Source organism: Crocodylus siamensis, chromosome 2 (assembly GCF_052110815.1).
Source record: "Crocodylus siamensis isolate JL-2025a chromosome 2, ASM5211081v1, whole genome shotgun sequence".
In the NCBI taxonomy this organism is placed as follows: Eukaryota; Metazoa; Chordata; order Crocodylia; family Crocodylidae; genus Crocodylus; species Crocodylus siamensis.
In genome coordinates this window covers 76,690,883-76,717,235 of record NC_143396.1, presented here as the reverse complement: position 1 = coordinate 76,717,235, position 26,353 = coordinate 76,690,883, and the positions used below count along the sequence as shown (strand labels likewise).

At 39.1% G+C, this 26,353-nt stretch overlaps 1 protein-coding gene across 3 annotated transcripts in view; it reads left to right on the top strand.

Annotated features, from left to right (window-relative positions):
• Window positions 1-26,353, top strand: part of GALNT7 (polypeptide N-acetylgalactosaminyltransferase 7) — a 104,699-nt gene that overhangs the window by 70,459 nt on the left and 7,887 nt on the right. For 2 of the 3 annotated variants that reach the window (XM_090036187.1, XM_090036186.1), the window contains exons 3-9: window positions 3,545-3,711; window positions 13,398-13,528; window positions 13,771-13,850; window positions 14,836-15,018; window positions 18,377-18,494; window positions 19,849-19,971; window positions 24,001-24,219. In XM_090036187.1, coding sequence (XP_089892313.1) covers window positions 3,545-3,711; window positions 13,398-13,528; window positions 13,771-13,850; window positions 14,836-15,018; window positions 18,377-18,494; window positions 19,849-19,971; window positions 24,001-24,219 — 1,021 coding nt within the window. Of the gene's footprint in view, window positions 1-3,544; window positions 3,712-13,397; window positions 13,529-13,770; window positions 13,851-14,835; window positions 15,019-15,183; window positions 15,367-18,376; window positions 18,495-19,848; window positions 19,972-24,000; window positions 24,220-26,353 lie in introns of all 3 variants that reach the window. The other variant, XM_090036185.1, reaches the window with a different exon arrangement.

The window sequence follows — 26,353 nt, the reverse complement described above, 5'->3', positions numbered from 1 at the left end:
ATAAATAGTTTGTTTTTAAGTCAGCTGTAATTACTCAAGGATAAAGGTCTAAGTCACTGTGGGCATTTCAGAAACTTTCCACTTAGTGTTTGGTAGTGGTCAGAACACACAGAAAATCTTAGAATGTATGAAGAACTGAATACAAAATGTTGACAAAATAGTAATGGCATCGCATGTATTTTTATGTCTACAGCTCATTACTATGTATATCTTTAAAAAACAGTAGGAGTAGAAGGGATTCATGGGTAAATAATATTATTTAGAGACATGGACAGACTAAAAAGCTTGGGATCATTAATTTGGAAAGGGGAAATATGATGTAGATACTATTTTCTCTTTTAATCATGCAAGAAAATGGGGAATGTTATGAAATGGAAAGGCTGAATGTTTTACACTCACACAAATACATTTTTAAAGAGCCCGAAACATTTGAGACTAGCTGTCACAAGAAAATAGGATTTAAACTTAATTGAAAAAAAAAAATCAAAACTTTTGTATGAATGATGAGACATTGTGGCTAGGGACAAAAATTGCACATAAACTGGTTTAAGTAATCAAACCTAGACTCCTGGCAGTTCCAGGTGAACTTTTAGTATCGGGCCTCCCTTCACCAGAGATAATGGTAATAATAATCAGACAATAGGAAAAATTACCATTTTCGGGCCCCCTTCCTGTCTGGGTGCCAGGTGGCCACCCAGGTTGGCCATGCCTGTGTCTGGCTCTGTGAGCAACCCTGCGGAATCCTGCTGATGTGATTCGTGATTCTGGACTGCAAATCCCAGAGATCTCAGGGGCAGCACGAAGAAGAGGGGAACACGTATCCCATGCTGGCTGTACACCAAAGGTGCATGCTCTAGCGCACCCCCCCAAGCTTCTGGCCTGAGCCATTGCAGACATGTGATTGCATTTCCTGAATCAAAAGTAAATGTATGTCCAGTTGTTTCTCAGTTTAATCTTTGCAGTTTAGACTAACCTGCAAAGACTGAAATCACAAATTCACAGAAGTTTAGGGCTGGAAGAGACCTCATGAGAGCATTGGGTCTAGCCCCCCTGCTCTAGGCAACAAAGACTGCTGGGGTCAAATAACCCTAGCAACGTGTGCATCCAGTCACCTTTTGAAGATCTCCAGGGTAGGTGCATGCACCACGCCCACTGGGAGTCTGTTCCACAAACTGTAAAGAAGTTTTTCCTTATATCCAGTCTGAAACCTCCTTCTGGGAGTTTATGACCGTTGTTCCTGGTTTTCCCCTAGGGTGCCTTTTAGCCTTGGCCTTTTGACTATCTGTACTTAAGCCTACAGTTGCTTTAGGTAGAATAAAACATTTATAAGGTATACAAACCTGTATGTTTTAGGACATAAGCTGACTAAGCATTGGGGACTAGAAAATAATTTTCTCTGAGCGGGTTATTCCATAGTTACCCACAACTTTCCTTGCACTTTCCTATGACAGCATCTTGTACTGATCGTTGTCAGAAATATGGACTAGGAGTCTCCAGGACTATGGGATAGGAGAAGAAACCAGGAGTTGCTAGTAGACAGCAAAGTTGCCTGAAGAACTGTTCGCTTGATAGTGTAACTGAGGCCATTAAAAGGATAGATTAAATATTAATACCTGTGGAATGAAGAACAATGAGCCAGTAAGTCAACTGACTTCCTCAGCTGCTTGAATAGTGTTGCTGCTGCTGCACATTGGAGTAGGAATCAAAGCAGGGTGATTCTGTTCTAGACAGAAAAATCAGCTTGCCGCCTTAAGACACTCACCTTTATTTGGGGAGGTGGGCTGAATTTTGGGGAAACTATGCATGAAGTATGCAAGTGTGGTACTAACATTTTAGATGCTCAGAATTCTAAATACATTTTCAACCAGATGGTACTCGGTATTAACATACCATATTGCTCAAATTCAAGACGAAGGGATTTTCCCCCCCATATTCAACATGGGGCAAAGAGCCTCTCATTTTGTGGATATGAGTACAAGTATGTATGTAGGGATAGGGTTGGGTTTCTGGTCTCACTCCAGTCCTGACCTGGGGTGGGAGCTATAGCTGCTGTTCCTCCATGCCTCCTGCCCCCCATGGCCACTGCCCCCTGCATGCTGCTCTGTGCTCTGGCCTGGGTCAGAGTGGAGCCAGAGCAAGAGCTGCAGTAGGGTAAGTGGCAGTGGGGTGGTGGAGGGGAACAGGCAGCAGTGGAGGGCAAGGGGCAGGTAGGGGCCTTCCTTGGGGGCGGGGCAGCCACCACGGAATTGGAGTTATGTAGCAGAAGAGGCAAATGGAGTTGGGGGCAGGGAGTAGGCTGCCTGACTACCCTGTTCCAACTGCCTGTAACCCTGCAAGTGTTTTCCCTGTTGCAGTGGTTAGGGGGACAAATTTAAGATGACCCTCCAAAAATTAGATTGTATGCATGGAAAATTTATAACAAATGTATATATTTTCCATGAATAGTATCTCATTACTGGGGAGGTTGTATTAACTTTGAAGTCATCTTGAATTCAGGTAAATATGGTATTAGCTTACATTATGCTTGTGATTCTAAAATGGCCCACGAAGTCTTTGTTTTTTTCTAAAAATGGTTGGTCTGTTAGGTCACACAGTTTGCTTTCATTGCTTGAAATTTTCAATGCAGTTAATGTTTGTTTTCTCATTATGTATTTAAAAAGAAGGTGGCCTTATTGGGCCATGGTTGAATTTGTTCTTGGTAGCTTACCTGTTCATTGTTGTTTTATTTGTTTAAAAACATTTTACAGTTGCACAGAATTGGGCAAGTCACCAGAAGTAGATCTAGTAAAAACGTACGGTGCTTCTTTTGTCTTTGGGGGTTGGGAGGAGGGGGTAGGTTTTAGGACAGTGCTAGCTGTTGTTCATTACAGCTGACAGTTTATATGTACCAGTGATTGCCAGTGGCTAAATTTTTTTCTACAGCAAAGATAAAATCTCTTTAAGTAGCTCTACCAGTGCTTTCTGCTCTTTAAGTAGCAGTTTTCTACCAGTGCTTTCTGCATTATAAAAACTATGTTCAGCAGCTGGTACCTGAGTTTTTCATATGCAGCTGCTGCACTTCTGTCTTTTCTGCTTATTTAATTACTATGTATTTAAATGTGTTCAGTTCTGAATGGATTGTTTAAACTGCAGCTTTGAGATGGAGTGGGCAACAATCCATTTAATAAGTTCATAATAGTGATCTGCTAGCCTGTCTAAGTTTTGTATCCTAAACAAGTAATACAAATGGAAACATTAGACTACTTCCTTTACTCTAAATTTCTGATTTTTTGGTGTTAAAGATTTAAAAATTTTAAAGATTTTTCAAAACCCTGGATGCTGTTTTTTTTTATAGGCATGTTATATAGGAGATCAGGCAAGATGATCATCATTCTCCCTTCTGGTCTTAAAATCTCATGATTGTATGATACTGTAATGCTATTCTGTGCTGTGAGTCTGATTATCTTTAATCTAAAGCAAAAGTATGAGTTAAGATTTCATCTGTACAGACACATTATTGACTAATATTAACAATCTAAGTGTAACAGGATAAATTATTTTACAGATGCAAATATTGGCATTATGATGAGAACCTACTCACGTCCAGTGTTATCATTGTCTTCCATAATGAAGGATGGTCCACACTCATGAGAACAGTACACAGCGTAATTAAAAGAACACCAAGGAAGTATTTGGCAGAAATTGTACTGATTGATGATTTCAGTAACAAAGGTAATGCTATCTATGAAAAAAAAAAAGAAAGAAATTCATTTTTAAAGCATTTCTTGGATTTATTGTCCTTTTATGTGAATTGTATTCAATTATCCAAGAAAAATATGTCATTATGGAGTCATTTTTAGCTATCATTAAGATACAAACTAAGTTTCAATGAATTGCTTTGATAAGGAAAAAAGCTGGGTCTAAATGCATGTATCTGTGTTCTAAGTGTATATATATTTACATCAGGTTTCTTCTCCCCGTAGAATTATCAAGTAGGATGTTGTGGACAGTGGTTAATTAGCATGCCCTAATAGCTATCATCCTAGATGGTTTTTAGAATAGTATTACAAAAAAGATTATGCTAATTTTGATGAGAAGGATATTTTATGCTATTTATGTTTTTGGCTTAAATTTTGCTGTATTTTAAACTTGACTAAGATTAGTGAAAATGTACATAGCTGGTATAATATTTTTTGTATTTAAAAATTTTATAAGGACATTTTGAATGTGTCATTTCTTATAGGTCTTTGAAAGAAAAACAAGTTCTTATACACACTTTACATAAGTAAATGGCTGTAGCATTGGGCTCAGAGTGTAGTAATCAATGGTTCAATGTCTAGTTGGCAGCCAGTGTCCAGTGGAATGCCCCAGGGATTGGTCCTGGGGCCAGTTTTGTTCAGTATCTTCATCAGCAACCTGGAAGTGCACTCTCAGCAAGTTTGCAGATGACACCAAGCTGGGCAGAGGTGCAGGGGTAGTACAGGCGCAGGAGGATAGGGCTAGGATTCTGAGTGACCTCAACAAATTGGAGGACTAGGCCAAAAGAAATCTCATGAGGTTCAACAAGGACAAGTGTAAAGTCCTGCACTGAGGATGGAACAATCCCATGTACAAGGGAGCTGGGGGCTGACTGGCTGGGCATCAGCTCTGCACAAAAGGACGTGGGTTACAGTGGACAATAAGCTTGAATATGAGCTGACAGTGTGCCCTTGTTGCCAAGAAGGCTAATGGCATCCTGGTCAAGGAAAGTGATTATTCCCGTCTGTTCAGCACTGGTGAGGCCACATCTGGAGTACTGTGTTCAATTTTGGGCCCCCCCACTAGAGAAAGGATGTGGAAAAAATGGAGAGACTCTAGTGGAGCGCAATGAAAATGGTAAGGGGGCTGGGGGCACATGACTTCTGAGGAGAGGCTGAGAGAACTGGATGTATTTAGTCTAGAGAAGAGAAGACTGAGAAGGGATTTAATAGTAACTTGAAGCAGGGTTCAAAGGAGGATGGAGCTAGACTTTTCTCGGTGACAGATGACAGAACAAGAAGCAATGGTCTCACATTGCAGCAAGGTAAGTTTATTTTGGATATTAGGAAGAACTTTCTCAGTAGGAGGGTATTAAAACAGTGGAGCAGGTTACTCAGAGAGATTATGGACTCTCCCATCCTCTGAGGTTTTTAAGACCCAACTTAGACAATGCCTTGGCTGGGATGATGTAGTTGGGGGATGGTCCTGCTTTAAGCAGGGAGCTGGACTTAAAGGACCTCCTGAAGTCCCATCCAACACTATTTTTTATGATTCTATGGGAACGTCAGCAAAGTTTTCAGATGCTCATATCCTTTCCCACCCATCTTCCTTTTCACTTGTGGCAAGCAAGAAGGGAATAAATATACTGTACACAGTGTATTATTTAAATGTATAACGTGTTATATATATTGATATATACGTGAATGTGCACAGACTTTTCTAGTATTGAAATGTTAATGTCTAGTACAAAGTAGAGCTGATTTGAGAGAAGAATTGAAGGAATGATATATAAGAAAAGGTTGGTTTGAATTTTAAAACCGAATCGAGAAAATGCATATTTTATGTAATGCATAATGAGCCTGTGGAACTGACTATCACAAAATTGTATTTTGGCACAGTGCTTAGTAGTAGTAAAAAAACCAAAATGGGTGTTTTGTGTGGTTGAGAATATTTACAATTACAGGGAAGTTTAATTTGTAAATAAGGCACTGGCTTTTTACACTTTTCTGATATACCTTGTACTGGACATTGAGAGAGAGAGAATGTTATATTGGTTTTGATTTCGTATGGTGGTTCTTATTCAGAGCTAGTATCTTCAGAGCCTGACCAATTATTCCTATCTTGTTCATTCATTGAGTTGGTATATATGGCAATGGATTAAGTAAGTCTGTAAAGCTCCTGCTTTAGCTGCTTCTCCCTTCTTGACACGAGCTGAACCCAGAAGAGCTAAAGCAGAAGCAGTGCACCTACCTGTATAATGTAGTGCAGTCAGATGTGCTGCCTCTGCTGCAGCTTCTCAGTTGAGCTCCATGTGTCTCCAGAAAATCAAGGCATATGGGGCAGTTTCAACCTGTGGCACCAGCAGCTTGGAAATAAATGGGCCTCCTGAAGAGAGGCACATGGGGCAGTTCCATCTGCACCATGTATCTCTTTTCAGAAGACACTGTGCAGGTTAGACTGGGAAGGACTGCAGCAAGAAAACACACTTTTGCCAAAGCCACTTCCCAACCTGGCACAGCGCAGATCTGCCTGGCCACAATGGTGGTGGCTATGGGATGAGCGTAATATAATTATAAGGATCTAATCAACATAAAAGCTAAAGAGGCGGTGGTCATGGGGGACCTAAACTACCCGGACATCTGTTGGGAGACACAGACAGCAAAGTCCCACCGCTCACACAGGTTTCTAACCTGTGTACAGGACCGCCACCTGACGCAGGAGGTACATGGTCCCACTAGGGGGAATGCCTTACTGGATCTGGTATTGGCAACGGGGGATGACATAGTAGGGGACCTACAGATCGGTAGCCATCTGGGGGACAGTGATCACCTAAAAATACAATTCAACATAAGGCATCGAGTGGGTAAGGTAACTAGTAGGGTGAATGTGCTGGACTTTAGGAAAGCTGATTTCAGTGAACTCAGGCGATTAGTGAAAGACACACTACAGAGTAGTAGTTTTGAAATAATGGGAGCCCAAGAAGGGTGGCTGTGCCTTAAGGAAACTATCCTTCGAGCACAAAGCGAGACGATCCCCGTGAGAGGTAAAAGAGGGAAAGGGGCCAGGAGGCTTCCCTGGCTGACCAGAGAAATCCAGGGCAGACTAAGGGCCAAAAGGGGAGCACATAAAAAGTGGAAACAGGGAGAGATCACCAAAGAGGAATATACCTCTTCTGCTCGTGCTTGTAGGGAGGCAGTTAGACAGGCCAAAGCTACCATGGAGCTGAGGATGGCAACCCAAGTAAAAGACAATAAGAAATTGTTTTTTAGATATATAGGGAGTAAAAGGAAGGCCCAGGGAGGAATAGGACCTCTGCTAAATGGGCAGAAACAATTGGTGACGGACAGAGGGGACAAGGCTGAACTCCTCAACGAGTTCTTCGCCTCAGTGTTCCTAAGCGAGAGGCACGACAAGTCTCTCACTGGGAGTGTAGGGAGGCAGCAGCAAGGCACCAGACTTCCATGCGTGGACCCTGAGGTGGTGCAGGGTCACTTGGAAGAACTGGATGCCTTTAAGTCGGCAGGCCCGGATGAGCTCCATCCGAGGGTACTGAAGGCACTGGCCGACATCATTGCAGAGCCACTTGCGGGAATATTTGAACGCTCATGGCGCATGGGTCAAGTCCCGGAGGACTGGAAAAGGACCAATGTGGTTCCCATTTTCAAGAAGGGGAGGAAGGAGGACCCGGGCAATTATAGGCCAGTTAGTCTCACCTCCATCCTTGGCAAAGTCTTTGAAAAAATTATCAAGGCTCACATTTGTGAGAGCCCGGCAGGGCAAGTTATGCTGAGGGGAAACCAGCATGGGTTCGTGGCAGGCAGATCGTGCCTGACCAATCTAGTCTCTTTTTATGACCAGGTTACAAAACACCTCGACGCAGGAGGAGGGGTGGATGTTGTATACTTGGACTTCAGGAAGGCCTTTGATACGGTATCCCACCCCATACTGGTGAACAAGTTAAGGGGCTGTGACTTGGATGACTGCACAGTCCGGTGGGTGAAGAATTGGCTGGAGGGTCACACCCAGAGAGTCGTGGTGGATGGGTCGGTTTCGACCTGGAAGGGTGTGGGCAGTGGGGTCCCGCAGGGCTCGGTGCTTGGACCGATACTCTTTAATGTCTTCATCAGCGACTTGGATGAGGGAGTGAAATGTATTCTGTCCAAGTTTGCAGATGACACTAAGCTATGGGGCGAAGTGGACACGCCGGAGGGCAGGGAGCAGCTGCAAGCAGACCTGGACAGGTTAGACAAGTGGGCAGAAAACAACAGAATGTAGTTCAACAAGGAGAAATGCAAAGTGCTGCATCTAGGGAGGAAAAATGTCCAGTGCACCTACAGCCTAGGAAATGACCTGCTGGGTGGCACGGAAGTGGAAAGGGATCTTGGAGTCCTAGTGGACTCCAAGATGAACATGAGTCGGCAGTGTGACGAAACCATCAGAAAAGCCAATGGCACTTTATCGTGCATCAGCAGATGCATGACAGATAGGTCCAAGGAGGTGATACTTCCCCTCTATCGGGCGCTGGTCAGACCGCAGCTGGAGTACTGCGTGCAATTCTGGGCGCCGCACTTCACGAAGGATGCGGATAATCTGGAGAGGGTCCAGAGAAGGGCCACTCGTATGGTTAAGGGCCTGCAGGCCAAGCCCTACGAGGAGAGACTAGAGAAACTGGACCTTTTCAGCCTCCGCAAGAGAAGGTTGAGAGGTGACCTGGTGGCTGCCTATAAGTTCATCAGGGGGGCACAGAAGGGAATTGGTGAGTATTTATTCACCAAGGCCCCCCCGGGGGTTACAAGAAATAATGGCCACAAGCTAGAAGAGAGCAGATTTAGATTGGATATTAGGAGGAACTTCTTCACAGTTCGAGTGGCCAAGGTCTGGAACGGGCTCCCAAGGGAGGTGGTGCTCTCCCCTACCCTGGGGGTCTTCAAGCGAAGGCTAGATGTGTATCTAGCTGGGTAATGTAGGCCCAGCACTCTTTCCTGCTTATGCAGGGGGTTGGACTCGATGATTTTTGAGGTCCCTTCCGACCCTAGCATCTATGAATCTATAATAACTAATTCATAATTTAACAATACAGTTATGGTTATGATGTAATATTCATAATATAGTTATGCTGTATTTTTTTAATTGGGCTGCTGCAAAATTTTGAGAAGTTATGCCTATTTCATCAGCTACTAAGCTCAGAATGAAATGTTATGACCCCCCTAACTGTGCCAGTACTCAAATATAATACTGTAAAGAAACATCTATTCTAGGGTGCACACTTAAGTAGCATAGGAATAACCAATTGACTTTATTTTGCAATCCAAATCACTCTTGGATTTTGTTTCATGTTTTTTCTTTCTATTGCAACCAAGGGATGTAATAAGAGAATGAGGGTATGGGTGTGCTGAGCTATATGAAAACAATAAAGACAAATATGCTGCTGAGATATGGATCAGAACTGTGGTTGCTGAAGGAGTTATGAAATCTAAATTAGGCAAATAATTGCAATGGTGTATTTATACTTTTTTAGCCAACACAAAGTAGTACTCAGGTAGTAGTTGGAGATGTTAGCTTCAGAATTTTCTCCTTTCTCCACCTGTTTCAAACATGGATTATAACAGCCATTCCAGCCATCAGAGACTGTCTGGACACAACTTCCTGTACAACTTGTTAAATGTAACTACCAGACAAAGTTGTTTGAGAAACTTGAGCCCTTATTCAGGAGCTCTGTGTGCTGAATAAGTTGTACTGGCAGCTTAGTAATGGGGAATGGAGCTCTTATGTGGACAGAAGAGAATTTGTAAACAGTTTTTACATCATTTTCCTACCTCCCCCAGAAAAAAGTTAAGATAATATGTTGCTGTTGGCAGTACTACTGAACACACACATTCAAAATTATAGAAGATTGTAAAGGGTACCCATTATTGCGTGGCTTGTATTTATGGGAATTATTCCATTTTAGTTGTGGAGAAGAAACAGTTTACTGTTCGTTCACTTTAATGTTTTAAAAACGATTTGTTTTATATTCTGTTGGTAGTAGTTTTCTTGCTGAACAACTCTCTTCTTATTCTCTCTTCTGTGTTCTTTTTTCTCTTCTGGGTATATTTTTTCATTATAAAGAATTTCCAGATTGTTGGGTTTCTCTTTCTTTTGTGTTTTATTTATTTCTTTTTGCTAATTTGCTTTGTCAAAAGTAGAGAAAGACAGTGATTACTGCAAGTCGTTGTCAAGTTAATAAAGCTCCCACAGCTCTAATATTATAAATGGAAATTCTTATATTAACTGGATGTTAATCTAATGAGGAGTGCATAAATTCCAACATTTTCTTCCTTTTTTATGAGTGTAGATTAATTTTTATCTTCTTTTGTTATAAATGTGTCTGATAACAAAGGAAATGGTTAATTTTAAATATTGTTACAGGACCCTTAACTTCAGATATTTCCTAAACCTTCTCTAGTTTTCCTGTAAGACTCAGTGCTCCATTATCACCTTTTTGCATTTAAGCCATGATTCAAGTACTTAAGTACTTATCTAACTTTAATCCTGAGAATAGTTCCACTGAAGTCAGTGGGATGGATGTTTAGAGTTTGGCTTCAGCTAATGTTCCTTGCTGATCCAAGGCCATAATATCCTTCCTGATGAAAAAGGGCCAGATTTTCAGCTGGGCTAAATTGCTACAGCTTCATTTGTAGCCACTGATTTATACCAGCCACAGACTTTCAGTGTTGGTATTTCAGTAGTCCTCATGCGATATTAGTTTGTGTTTCCACTAACCACTTGTGTTAAATCCCATTCTTGTAGTACCCCTGGTGCAGCTGCCTATAAGGTAATAGAAGCAAGAGAAAGAGCCTACACTTGGCTCCAGTGTTTTTACTGACTCATGTAATTGTGATCTGAGTACGTTTGTATTACAAAGTGCTACAAATATCGTTTAACATGAGGGTCCTATCTGTGCTGGTGGTCTGATCATTAACATGCGTGGCCCTGCATTAGTAGTGGTACAGTAACAGAAATTCACAATAACTGATGTAGGAGGAACTACCATAACTGAGAACTAGAAAAATACAGGTGGCAAGCAAATCAATCAGGTAAAATCTGAACAGATGAGAGGGGAAGAAATTTAGTTAAGTTTTTTATAACTTTGCTTTTTATCAGTACATTTGGATGAATATTTGAATCTTTGTTAAATATTATGATCAGCCTCTGCATTAAATTTTGAGAGTGCAACAAAATCTGGGGAAATTGGACTGAATATTTTCTGATTTATTTTAAAAGGTTTTTTCCTTTTTCCCCTTTCACACCACCTATTTAAGTTTTAAAGACATCAAATAACTGTATTTGATTTATTTGTATCTATTGCTAGGCCAGTGACTTCCTTTCTAGATGTAAAGCCTGTAGAGTCTACTCTCTTGAGATTTTACAAAGCTAGACCTTAGAACCCTGTAATATTAGGAAAGGGGAAATTCATGACTTCTCATTGGGAACTGGAACTCCTAGAGCTGGAAGAGTCTAAGTTAATTAACTTTAAAGTCTTGATACTTCAGGAAAGCTTTCCACAATTGGTGTTAAAGGATTTTATGGCTCCCTTTGACCCTTGCACAGAGATAACTAAAGAATGCTGCTTCACAGACAGAAAGATTTGAAAATTACTTCAGTATTTAAAAAGTCTCTAAAGCATTCTTGACAGTTTTTCTGTAGCATATAGTATGCCATAGATAGAATACATAATGTTCTGATATAAAGATTTTACTAGTATTTGTTTAGTATGACCCAGTAACTTGTAGTTTATGCATTCTCTAAATTTCTGATCACACTTGCTATGTACACTATGTCTTACAGATTAAATTTTCTTTTTCTAGCTCAGCTTATGTCCCTGTGAAATGTTTGTAACGCAGATATTTAAAATAGATTTGCAAAGAGAGGAAGACGAGGGCATGTCTAATGTTGTGCCTACCTATTTTTACTATGAAATTTCTAGAAATCTTTTATGGAAATTTTGTCCGGATGAGTAGTACAAAGAGAGATGGTTAAAAAAATTCTCTTCTTGGTATATGATCACTGAAACAAATGTGGTTGTGTTTTGCTTTTTCATTGCAATTATTCAGGCAAGTACCCTCTTGTTAATTTAAATTGCAATCCGTATTGAGAGGTGTGTTGTTTTTTTTAATCAAAGATGAAGTAAAATGTAGGAATCCCTGAGACTAAAGTTAAGGTGTTCTCTGTAAACAAATCTGAACAGCTTAATTAACTTAGGTGCACAAGTGCCAGTTTTGGCATGTATATTTTGCGGTTCTATTCTGGGCACAATTTAGTTGTACAAATGTCTGCTCAGCTACTCAACTAAGTACACTCAGCAGGGCTAGGCTTTGGTTGGGTAGGATTGTGCTGCCAAATGCTTGCCCAGGTATAGAATCATAGAATCTCATGCATATGTCCCAACTGTAGTCAGGCAAAAATCCACAGCTAGTTGGTGCTAGATGCAGTGAAAGGTCCAGATTCTAGGCCTGTATCTCCTGCTTTCCAATACAGTGCTCCAGCTCAAGGTCCCAGGTTAGTCATTATACCTTCCCCTTGAGGCATCCCCTCCCCTGGACAGCCAAAGGTGGGATCAGGAACAATGCAACTCAGTGAGATGGATACTGTTCTAACTGGGAGGTCTCCCTGGGTTCTAGCCTGGGTGCTCAACTCCCACTGGGCAGAAACTTCCCTATTGGTCTCCACCCATTTTATTCAATTACTATTAAATGTAAGGTTCAGTGGGTCAGCCTTAAGAAGCCAGCTGTAGAGGGGGCTGGAAAATGCCTTGCTATACAACCTATCTTCTACCCTTTCTTAAACCTTATTTTTTGCTTCATAATACTTCTAGCTGTCATCAGTAGTTTTCCATCTTTTTTACTTTATGCTTGTCCTTGTGATTTGATCATCAGGTGTTGAACCACAATCTGGTCCCCTTAGTCATTTTTCTTGAATTAAATACAGTTTCTACTTAAAAAAAAACAATACTCAATCAGAGATGGACTTGGCTAGTATGGTCTTGTGTGTAGCTGGGGAAGGTGGGCAGAAATCTGGGTCTTTTGGAGTTTTCACTCAAGTTCCCAGCAGCTTTAGGAGCCAAACACAAAATTTAACAAAGATTTTGTACACATTAGCACAGTTAATTTATATCAAGTCAAAATCATGAGGTGAGTTAGTGAATAGTCATGGACTGCTTGCTCAGAATTTACTGCATGTTTCTTCCTTCAGCTATTGTGTCAAGTGAAGTCATGGATTCTTCCATCACTTCCTGTCAAATATGACGTGGTACAAGTTGGTTATAACGAACACTTTACTTCCTGTATTTGATTTGTATGTTACTCAAATTTATTGGATGCGAGTAAAACCTGAAACTTGACATCCCATGTATTAATGGAAAAATATGATTTTGTCAGTCCTCTTGTCTTACGGTCAAATTGATAGAGTGAAGTTACTATCTCGTGTAGCTCCTACTGGAAAATCAAAGAATTTCAAATCTAGGTGTCATCCCACTTAAGTAGCAGGTTGTAATCAATAGTTTGCAGAATATTTATCTGAGATGATTTTGAGTTTTAACTTTCTAGACTTGTTAGCTCTGGTCAGTTATGTTCACTTAGTTCTGTAAGTGCAAAGGTTATAATTATAATGTGGAAAACTTTTTTTTTTTTATTATTTGATAGCACACTTAAAAGAAAGACTAGAGGAGTATATTAAGCAGTGGAATGGCCTTGTAAAGGTATTTCGAAATGAGAGGAGAGAAGGTTTAATTCAAGCTAGAAGCATTGGAGCCCAGAAGGCTAAACTTGGACAGGTAGAAAATGTTTGATAAATTTAAAAAAATCTTTTAATTTAAACAGATGCATAAAACTGTTGGTATTATATTGTGAATATTATTCAAGTAAGTCAAGCTTAAATTCTTAAGACATTATTGTGTAAATTTTTAAATGCATATGTGTATCAGAAATTTAAAATGATAAGCTTTATTGAATCAGTGTCATTGGTATAGAAAAATCTCCAAAGATTATCTCTCCCTCTTTTGTTTTGTTTTTAAAGGTTTTGGTTTACCTTGATGCCCATTGTGAGGTGGGAGTTAATTGGTATGCACCACTTGTAGCTCCTATATCTAAGGACAGGTAATGCTTTCCTGTTAGTTTCTCTATCTCGGAATTCTACTCTAGGAAGAAAAATAGCCACAGTAACAATCTACATGTTTCAGCCATATCTAGGGTATTGCTTGTATTACAGTTATTGTGTAATCACTCAGTAGAAGATTTTGTCTGTAACAATTAAAATAGTCATGCAAATAATATATAGCTTATTTTAATTGGGGAATTGAAGAAAGGTGGATACAAAGCTGCCAACAAGTTTTTCCTTAATTCTTTCTTATAAACCCTATTAGAAATATCCTAATTTGCTTACTTGGGGCAAAGGAGGAACCTACATAAACAAGATTGTTATTAAAGCTGAGCAAAAAGATGGTATTTAAACTGGGAGTACAAGCCTGGGAGTGGCAGGGAGAAAGGGTGCAAGGATAGAGAGAGAGAGAGAGAGAGAGAGGGTGTATGTGAGTACTAAAATTTGATGTAATGGAACTTTTCAGATCATTAAACCCCCTGTGATCTTAACAATGTGTTTGGCCAGTATGTTTAAAAACCAGTACTGAAACACTTTCATGGTTTAACAAAGCAATATTTTTTCCAAAAGACTGCGTTTATAAGGAAATTATATATAGCAGTCTTGGATAGTTAAAGTCTATAGTTGCAAAAATAAGAGCAAGACTTTTATTTTTCTTATTGTTTCACTGTAGTGAAATTTCTTGAATTTCAATATAGATAGGAATTATGGAAAATACTAAATATTTACCAAAGCTTCCGTTTTTTTCTTTATGGCCATAGGAGATATTTTATTAAGAGCCCCTTGTCAGGAAATAAATATTTCCAGTATGCATTCGACACTCTTACAATAACACATGTATTGGAAAGTATCTTCCTGATCTTTACACTTGATTTCAGTTGCATTGTAGAAATAGTAAAAAGTTAATAGTGGATCTATTAGATTAGACAGATTACCTTTCTTAAATGTATTCTGCTCTTTCTTCCCCTCCTATAAATGTTTCAGAACTACATGTACTGTGCCCCTAATAGATTATATAGATGGGAATGATTATTCCATTGAGCCACAGCAAGGTGGGGATGAAGATGGTTTTGCCAGAGGGGCCTGGGACTGGAGTTTGCTGTGGAAACGTATTCCGTTAAGCCACAAGGAAAAGGCCAAAAGAAAACATAAAACTGAGCCTTATCGGTAAAGAGTGCTGTTTTTCATTCTGTGAATTGTAATGAATGAATATCTAAACCCTGTCATTTTTCCCCCTTCTTTTCCCATGAACTCTGATTCACATAAATGTACCATATGGGTCCATGTACCTACTTAACCTCATCCTCCCTGCCGCCATCCACAATCCTGCAGAACCACATGCACTGTGCCGCTTATAGATGTCATAGAGGGCAACACTTATGAGATTGTACCACAAGGGGGTGGTGACGAAGATGGGTTTGCTAGAGGAGCATGGGATTGGAGTATGCTATGGAAGAGGGTGCCTTTGTCCAAGAGAGAAAAGGAAATGAGAAAGACCAAAACTGAACCGTATCGGTAATCACTAAATCACTTACACATTTTTCCTTTCTTAAGTAGATACTGATTTACTAAAGAGGTTCTTCTTGCTTGGTTGTTTGTTTTTTTTTAATGCTCCTAACAACTGCAGATGCTGTGTCAAAAAAAAAAAAAAAAAGCATCTTTCGGTTGTGTCTATGCTGCTTTCTTGTACCTCTCCACCTCTGTTTTTATCTAATTAACACTGCAAGCAAAATATAGGATGTATTTTAGATTAATGATTTTTATTTGGAAAAGTAAATCATTTGTATGTTTCAGTTTCCAAATGTATTGACTTAACAGAATTTGTAAAGTACTAAAATTGACTGGTAATGCAGGGAGCAGTAATAACTGTTTACTTATTTGATCCATAATAAGCATGCCATGAGTGTTCAAAAAGTTTTTAGCTCATAAAATCTCTAGTCTACTATCACTCTTGAAAGTGTGCATATAGCTTTTATGTGCATGTATCAAAAGCCAATAAACTAAAAGGTCACATCTGACCTTTTAAAAAGACACTCATTGGTTTAAAATCTTCAGATAATTCCTTAGACCTCTGCAAAGTATCAACTAAACAGAATTCCATTCTCTCTTGTGGGAGGAGCCTAGTGATTTTAATATTGTCAAACCTATTTCCTTTAATACATGAGGGATATATTGTTCCAACAAAAAATACATTTTAATTTTTGCTTAAAATGTGGGTTTCTGAACTTCTTTCAAGACTACTTAAGAGGCTGTGGTTCTGCTCTGCTTTTCCTTTACACTAGTCTAACCCTGTAACCAAGATTACATGCATCTGAATATAATCTTTGCAGCTCTAGAAAGTTGTGCTTTATCTAGTTTTATATGTGGTTCGAACAAGTTGTGAGAACTAATTAATGCTTCACTTGGCACTCATCCTGTCACTTGTGAAAATGGCAAAACATGCAAGAATATTATGAAGCTTTGGTCTCTTCAGTACTTCATAGTATGTAAGAGAAGAATGCTGTCCACACTGAAAAGTTAATAATATTAGTTTAGTGCTGGTAAAGGTTGAGATCACACTTTGCATACACAATAGAAATAGCTATTTGAACTGTTTTCAGAAAAGCTCTGGAGGTAATAATTAAAAATACTAATTGAAACAAAAATATATCACTTCCTGAAAACATCCTTATCCTAATATATATCCAAAGTAGATGCATTTTACTGTGGCAGAATGAATCAAGTAAAGCAAAGTATACATTTTCATAAAGTAATGTAGGAAGATAAGCTAGTTATTTTTTCCCTGAATAGAAAAAACAAAAGTATAGTAAAATGTAAGGTGTCCTATCACATTTATCAGCTCTCTGATAGCTGAAGGATCCATGTGACATGGCAGCAATTTAGAAAGGCACTCTAGCAGGGGTACGCAACCCCAGGCATGCATGCCAGAATGTGGCACATGAAGGCATTTTACTTGGCATACATGCCTTGGGGCAGACAGCAGGAAAGTGGCTGGGGCTGCAAAGCCACAACAAGGATCATGCCCTCCCCCCCGCCCCCCCCCAACTCTCCTGCCATCTGCCCCTAGCATGGCAATATCTTCCAAGTCAAGCTTGCAGGTGCTTTTGGCACTCTGCCCAAAAAGGTTGCCGACCCCTGCACTATAATAAGTGGTATAGTAAATGGAAACATAAAAAGAATTCCCCATACATCTGAACAAGGATTTGCACTGGTTGGGAGTAATAGATCCATAACATTTGTAACCAGCCATCCTTGTGGCTGACTCAGAAAGCATGAGCTAATTCTAATACTTCTGGTTTTATTAACTTGCTCAGTCTTACGTTTCTGTGGAGAAGGGGAATATGCTGCCACTAATATTAAAATGATATACTATATCAACTAAAAATTTAGAAATCTTAAAAGGGTAGTCTAGAGCAAAAGTTAATTACCAACAGCCTGTGGCGCAAATCTGGCCTGCAGTTGGGGGACTTTGTCTGTGGCTGAGCAGCTGGATGCCTCACCCGTGCCACATCGCAACCAGGTGGCAGAGAAAGTGGCAGAGAAAAGCAGCACATGCCTGCCTTGGACCCAAGCTAGGTCATTCCAACTTGCCACCAGAAAACATTGTTTATCTCAGGTCTTAAAAACTTGGTTTCAATTCATAGCTGTGCCACAGATTACTTTGGTGACCAGGAACAATTCTGTGGCTGTTTCCATTCATTTTTTAAAGATAAACTGCTTGATTTGCAAAGGTGTGTGAAGCTTAACTCATTATCTTTTCTTCTTGGCTTTTTAGGCCTGGGGCAAAAGATGTTCAGTTAAATAGGCAAACTAGATTCACATTCTCAGGTACTACTAGCAAGTTGCCAAAGAACTTTGATTGCAATCACAGTGATAGAATATTCAACTGGAATGGACAACATCTTTTCATGTAACAGTTCTTTGTGATGTAAAAGAGCTATTTTTGGCAAAACCAATTTTTAAACAGTAACATTTAATTTGAAACCTGTACAACTTGACATTGTAAAAATTCCATAAAACTTACTTTTCCAGCCTCCGTAATTATAAATTAAATTTTCTGTGTGATCTTTCTTCCATGGTTGTTATATTGATTTTTTTAATAGAGCTCTGTAACAGATCTCTTGTTGTGTAGTGAGGTTTCAATGTGGCAGCTTCTCAGAACACAAATTGTTTCCTAATAGGGTCTATTCTCCTACTCCCACTTTAAACTGCATCAAGAAATGGTGCAATGGTTCTTTTGATGTAATTAATAGGGTATAACTGTAGATTTAATTTGGTTAACAGAATACTACTGGCCAGTATTCTGTGAAATTTACCATAGCAATGAAATCAATTATTTCTTTTAAAAAATTACACAAATCAAAAGAATCACAGCAAGCTTTATAATACCTACATGTACTGCCATTCATCTAATCTTTATCATGTATTAACAGCAAATTGAACCTTACATTAAATTTATTTTTTTTCCAAAAGACACTCATGTTCTGTTGGCTAAAGGAATTATTTTTGTGGCTCTTTCTCTTAGGTCTCCTGCAATGGCTGGTGGATTGTTTGCCATTGAACGTGATTTCTTCTTTGAACTGGGTCTCTACGATCCAGGTCTTCAAATATGGGGCGGTGAAAACTTTGAAATCTCTTACAAGGTAACAGCCGAATTGATCTGCCTTCAAGTGAGAACTTCTAAAAATTATAAATATTTATAGAATCTCCACTGTCATAAATACAGATTACTTTAAATACAAACTACTGCAAAAACTTAAACCTGTCTTTGTTCTTCCCTTTTCCCAGTCCTCCTGGGAAAGGAAAAATAATCCTGGAGTTCTTCACCATCATAGAAAATTCTTTAACTAAATATTCGCTTGCAAAAAGAAAGGTTGTATGTGGAGAAAATCCTAGCTGAGTAACTCATCAACAACATGTTCAGGGCACTCACAGGAATTCAGATGGCAGACAGACCAGAGAACAGTGTCCTGATTAATAGAAGTAAAAGTGCCAAATTTATTTTATGATCCAACAGTTTTGACAGGGACCCTTAAACTTGTAGTTGAATAATAAAGGTAAGAAGAAGAAAGTAAATTATGAAATGAATAACACTGTCAGTGGTCTCAGTTCTTCAAGCTTGGCTGATGGCCATATGGAATTTGACCTGATTGAGAATGGCGCAGTTTTCATGGGTTTGGTTCATACCTATCTTCAGGTATAAAAGATTTAAATGCAGCATTATTTGGACTGTCTTTAAATTGTACTTTTCCTTAAATTAATGGGTGAACCAGAGTGATCTCCGTGAGGTTGTTTTGTTATTGTTTCAAACTGTATCAGTTCAGTATTCTTTACCATTTTCATTTTAATGTTAAAATATTATTGGTGTGTAAATGCATTTCCATTACCTGCTTATTTGATCTTTTGAAGATGACAACAAAGTCCCATTAAAAGAAAGCCCATATGTAGCTTAAATTACTACTTCGGTTCATACCCGGTTAGGGGCAGTTTTCTTTGTGAGTTCCATCAGCCATTCCTACTTTTTATTTGGAATAACAATAATTATAATAATCCTAAGTATAAGAGGTCTGTGATAATTAAATGATCTTGTGTCTCCCACATAATTTTCTTTAGAAAAAAATTGGGATGGGCATCAGAGGAAGAATAATATCTGTGAAAATGAAATATGAACTGATATTTAAGAAAATAAAACCTGACACATTTTTATATACTCATTTATAACTGCCGTTTCAAAGAATAGTGGAATGTGACCCTGAAAAGATGATTCTGAGGTGCTGCTTTATAAAATACTTTATAAGATACTTCATAGAGTTGCTGAAGAACGTACTGGATAGAACCCCAGCCTTTAATTTCAAGTCTTCATTCTGTCCTAAAGTCAAGAACGACTTGTTGTGAGGTTCTCTGTTATACAATCAGTGTAATAAGAAGAATTTGTTTTACATACTATTGGAATTGTACTTGTACTTATTATACAACATTTTGTGTTTGAACTTGCAGATCTGGCAATGTGGAGGAAAGTTGTTGTTTGTTCCTTGTTCTCGTGTTGGACACATCTATCGTCTCCAGGGTTGGCAAGGAAATCCACCGCCAGTCTATGTTGGATCTTCCCCTACGTTAAAGGTAAGACTGACTTAAAGCCAGAAAATGGTTTCATCTTAAACTTACAAAGACAGCTTGTAAATTTTAAATATACAACTCTTCTGTAGCACAATACAGAGTTATTTAAAGAACCATCACTTTTTTGTTAGGAAAAGTCAATAATTTGTTTCCTCTGACTACCTGAACATGAAAATTTGATTTAAAAATATTTGCTGCTTATAAAAAGCTTTTAATAAGAAATCCACTTATTTTTGTTGGGTAAAATATTAGTATAATTTTAAACACTAAGTCATTGTCTACCTAGGAAAATAACTAGGAATAGCTATTTTGTGATCTCCTCAACCTCCAGATAACAGATTTTTATTCACATCAGGGGGCTTTGTATATTTGGTTTAGTCCATTTCAGAAGCTGATTAAGCTAAATTGCAGAAAGACTCATGAATAGTAAGATCTGTGTACTGTTAGACATCATACTTTAACCACATACTAATTGTTTAGTCTGGCTTGACTTCAACAAGGATTTTAGCACAGTCTCCTATGACATTCTCATTAATAAGCTATGGAAATACAGCCTAGATGAAAGTACTGTAGCGTGTCTTAGAGTCATAGAGGAGCAGGGCTGGAAGGGACCTCCAGAGCTCATCTAGTTCAATCCCCTGCCTGAGGCAGGATCATCCCTATCCAAACCATTCTGTACAAATCCATAATCTAAACTCTACATAGGACTACCATCAACCCTGACACAATATACCTGCCACAGGTAAAGCAACGAAACCATGGCATCCAATGTCCTGCTTCTATGAACTGTTATCGAGATATGCTCAAGAGATGCTGGGTAGAAGGACATGCCTCTCACTACAGAAGAAGGCAAAAACTCACAGTCCTGACCCCAAATATGGCAGTCAGCCTGACCCTGAGCAGTGGGACAAGACCCTCTAACCAAGAACCTCTGGCTTCGGTCCCAGCAGGACCCCAGTCAGAGTTCCCAGCCTTGGCTGTACCCAACAACAAATGTCTCTGAGGGAGAATTAAAATCACCCTGACACATTGTTAGCACCACTGTTCACTAGATAGTACCTGGGAATCATTAGAACACAGTTAACTCTTAAACGGAACAAGAAATACAGACACAGAGAACTCAGTGTCCTAAAATCAAAGTCTAACTTTATTAGTACAGCAAGTACTATCTTAGTAGTTTCTATATTCAGAGAGAAAAAAATACTTTGTACAATGATCTCACCCAATCCCAGATGTTACTTTGCTCAACAGAAGAGGCAGGGCACACAGTTCCTGAAGCAAAGGGTGCGTAGTTAGCTGGGACGGTCCAGTCAGGTGTTGAAGGCTGGATTTATGATGACAACGATGACACACTTAACGTTCTTGCTTCCCCCTTTTATGCTTTTCTTTAACTTCACTCCTTTGACTCTTGCTTTTGGATTGGTTTCTCTGCAGTCAGCATCCTGTCCATATTTTATCCTGTCAGCATATTTCTTTGTTCAACAGACCCATCACAAGCACATCGCTTAATTTGGTCTTGATTAAATAAGGCAGTGATTAAATGAGGCTGAATATAAAAGAAAACTTTAAACAATACTGTAATTCACCATTCTGTAAGCAAGGTGCAACTTTAAAGCATAAAATATGATAAGCTACCCTAACAACATGTAGCAGAAAGGGAGGAGTGGGGCCAACCAGCAAAGCCCAGAAGCACGGGAAATACCCATAGCAAAATATAGGCATAGCTACACCTAGGTCATCCCTAACCAGTGGCTGTCCAACCTCTTCTTGAACACCTCCAGTGATGGAGATTCCACAATTTGCCTACGCAGTCTATTTCACTGCCTCACTGTTCTAACAGTGAAAAGGTTTTTCTGGATATCCAATCTAAACTACTTTTGCTGCAACTTCAAGATGTTGGTTTCTGTCCTCCTTTGTGCAGCAAGAAAGAAAAGGTGTTTTCCCTCTTCTTTATGGCAGCCCTCCAGGTATTTGAAAACTGCTATTGTGCAGTTTTAAGCATTTGTTATGCAAGCTGAACATGCCTGGCTCCTTCAGTCTCTTCTCATGTGACTTGCTTTCATTTTTGCTCTCCACCTCTGGACCCTCTCTAGCTTTTCCATGTCCTTTTTAAAATGTGGAGCCCAGAACTGTGCACACTATTCCAGATGAGGAGTAACCAGTGCCAAGCAGAGATGCACTATTACCTCCTCTGGCTTGTACCTAACGCTTCTATGGATGCATTCCAAAACTGCATTCACCTTTTGTGCAGATACATCACACTGAAGGCTCATATTGCATCTGTGGTCTACCAAGACTCCCAAGTTCTTTTCCATAGTGCTGCCATCCAGCCAGGTATCACTCATTTTATATTTGTGTTTTTGATTACTCCTACCACGGTGTAGCACCTTGCATTTGTTTGCATTGAACTTCATCCTGTTAGCTCTAGCCCAACTTTCCAGTCTGTCAGGATCCTTCTGAATGGTACTCACATCCTCCAACATGTTTGCAGTCCTCCCCAGTTTTGTCTCATCTGCAAACTTGCTGTAGAAGCTTTCTGTGCCAGCATCCAAATCGTTAATAAACACATTGAACATACTGGGCCAAAGACAGATCCCTGTGGGACTCCACTTGAAACCTCCTGCCATTCTGACATGGACCTGTTAATAATTACCCTTTGCTTAGCTAGTTATCTATCTACCTTGTAGTAGTTTTTTATATATTTAACATTTCTCCAATTTGTTTATGAGAAGGTCATGCAGGATCTTGTTCAAAAGCCTTGCCGAAGTCCAGATACACTATATCTGGATGTGGACAGTTTGGAGAGTCCATCAGAAAGCTACAAAAATTATTAGGGGCCTGGGAAGCATGACATATGAGAAAGGTTTGAAATTACTAAATTTTGAAATTACTAAAATAAGTTCCGGGAAGATCACAACTGCAAAAGCTTTAAATGGTTCATGGAAGAAATAGCCTATGATATAATTTCATTTCATTTTATCCTTTACCACTTAAAATAATTTAATCTGGGGAAGAGAAGACTGGTGGGATTTTATAACAGTCTTCAAATACTTAAAGGGTGATATTTTTGTAAAGAGGAAGAAGGTAGCCATTTCTCTGTGGCTGTAGCAGTCAGTAGTAGAAACAATGGTCTCAAGCTGCAGCATAGGAAGTTTAAATTGGAGATTAGAAGGAATTTTCAGAATATGAAGGTGATCAAGTATTGGGACAGGCTACCTAGAGAAGTTGTGGAATATCCATGTCTGGATATTTCCAAGACCAAGTTAGACAGATGCTTGACTTCAGTGGTTTAGTCAGAGATGACCCTGCCTTGAGCAGGGGGCTGGACTCAATGACCTCATGAGAGGTCCCTTCCAGACCTACTTTCCTATGATAGTAATATTTTACCATGCTGAAAAAAACACATGCTTCAGATATGCTTATGGAAAATGCTTTGGTACTACAATGAGCGTCATATAAGAAAATAAATAGAATTAGGTAGCAGGTAATGCTCCATGAAGGGAGATGAGGAACATTGTGGGATGGTTATAGTCCATTTAACTTTCTTCAATAATTTTTTTCCTTTATTACTGATTTTTTTTTTTTTTTTAGGAATTTTTGTAATAATACTTTCTATTAGTATTAATAAGCCAATCCAGATATAAAAGAGAAGATGAAAGCTCTCTCTCATTTTAAATGTTCAAGATCTAAGTCAGTTGCATCTGTAGAATCCCTTGGAGAATAAATAGGAGTTTAAGAGAAGGATGTGTAGAAGGTGAAAGCAAACTCTGATATCTCTTAACAGAAAAGAAGTCCCTTAGACTTAACAATGTCTTAGATCCCTTGTTAAGCCTGCTTACTTCAGCAGTTTTACTTCTAAAATACATGAAAAAATGTTCTATTACTGTATCAGCTTTTAAGGAAGGCAGATTATGAGTATGTTTTAATAACTGCATGCATTAATACCTTTACAGGAAGAATTTCTAAATTGGTGGGATTAAAAACTTAATTGAATTAACTTTTTTTAGTAGTGATGATCAATTTTTTTCACAGAACTACATCAGAGTCGTGGAAGTGTGGTGGGATGAATACAAAGATTACTTTTATGCCAGTCGTCCAGAGACCCAAGCACTACCATATGGAGATATTTCTGAGCTTAAAAAGTTCCGGGAGGATCACAACTGCAAAAGCTTTAAATGGTTCATGGAAGAAATAGCCTATGATATAATTTCATTTTATCCTTTACCACCTAAAAATTTGGAGTGGGGAGAGGTATGTACATTGTACACATGTAAAAAGAACACCTATTAGAGATTCTTTTGTTAAGGTTATGAATCCTCAGAGAAACCAGTGGTGTTGTATTTGATAAGCATTTTGATATTTAAGCTGAACACAACAGATTTATTCTGTTACTTATTGGGTTAGGAAAGTACCTGATAGACGGGTATAAAGATTCATTCATAATCTTCATGTACAGTATAAGAGAGTGACTGAGCCTTGAGGTTGAACATGTAGGGTTTTTTATTTTTATAATTAAATGTAATTAATTACACTGTATTTTCAGAATTACTTTTTCTGTGCTAAGTTTCGTAGATTTCATAGACATTAGGGCTGGAAGGGACCTCAGAAGATCATCGAGTCTAGCCCCCCACCCAAAGGGCAGGAAGTCAGCTGGGGTCATAGCATCCCAGCAAGATAAGCATCCAGTTTACTCTTGAAGGTGTTCAATGTAGGTGCTCGAACCACCTCCGATGGCAGACTGTTCCAGACCTTGCAGGCTCAGACAGTAAAGAAATTCTTCCTTATGTCCAGCCTGAATGGTCTCGCAGTAGTTTATGACTGTTCGACCTCATCATCCCTTGGGGCGCTCTGGTGAACAAATGTTTCCCCAAATACTGGTGGTCACCCCTGATAAACTTATATGTGGCCATCAGATCACCCCTGAGCCTGCACTTTTCCAGGCCAAAGAGCCCCATAGCTCTCAGCCTGTCATTGTAGTTCATTGATATCTACAACCCTGTGCCTTCTTTCACTATGAATTCTCATCTGGTTTATGTAAAGAAGGCGTTTATATAAAGAAGGCATTGGGGAAGATTACTTATTTGGAATAATCCTCTTTCTAGCATAAAACTGGCTAGTAGCATATTCCTTGTAGTATAGGAAATGCATTATAAACCTACTTGTTGGGCACTTTTTCTTAGCAGTACCATCTTAGCGTTAATTATTATTTATAGTTGAATAAGATATCATAGTATGCAATTACAATTCTTGGATCTCATAATTTCAGCATTCTCGTTTGACTACAGGATAACCAGAAGCAAGGTTTAAATTCAGTGTACTTTTTCAAACTCTTCCCCCCCCCTTGTGGTGTGTGTTTGTTAGTTTGTTTGTTTGTTTGTTTTAAACACTCACTTTTACAAAAGTCTGTCTTTTAACTTGAATTTCCTGCTTAATGACCAGGCAGTGCTGCAGTGCTTTTTTCTGTTCTCTTCCAGTTAGTTGACTATTTCTGTAGAAGCCCTGTCCTGTATGCCCTATGAGTTTATTGAATTAATTTTTGAAGGATGTGAAGACAAAGGTAAAAAGTATTCTAGCCAACAGAGGATGAATCCTGTGTCCCACCCTATTTTCTGGCCAGTTGGTTAATCCATGTGATGTATAGTGGAGTACTTTAGAGAAACTCACTGCCATAAAAGATCTGTTCATATAACTTCTGAAGCACAGAGCAGTACAGTGTATAGTGGGGATTTGGGGAATTTATTAGTATCTACAGATAGTGTGTTGTGGGGAATTGGCTGTACAAAATTTGTGTAGTCTAAGGTACGGCAAATCCCAGGTCACCAATGTGTGCTTTCCATAAGCCATATTTCTTATCCAAGGGTACTGGATCAGCTAGTGCATCAGCTTTACAGATGCTGAAACCTGCACACGAACAAGAAAATTTTTTTACGTGTTGCTCCTAAGCTGTAAGAGACTAAATGGACGTATCAGGAAGAAAAAAGGTAAAGAAGGACACTTGGTAAAGGATACCCCTGAGAACAGAAACAGCAGTCAGAAGCTTTGGAAAGCTTAAAATAGTGTTGCAGCAATCCAGAAGCAACATGCTTCTCCATAATTTTCTTTTATCTATTTTAATTGGCTACCAGTTATCACACAAAGACTTAAGAGTCTTATGTTCATTTGCTCCATCTATGTAATATTGCCACAGGGGCCACTGACAGATGTGGAAGGAAAAAATGCCCGGCTCTTTATTGGAAGAAGAAGCACATTAGTTTGATGTGGCTACCCAGCGTCTGTATAGATCAGGTGCTTCAGCAGGGCTTTTTGGTGCTTTTATCTAATAGCTGATTCAAACTAACGTGATGCTGCTTCTAAGCACGTGCTGCACTTGACGTAAGGTGAAACT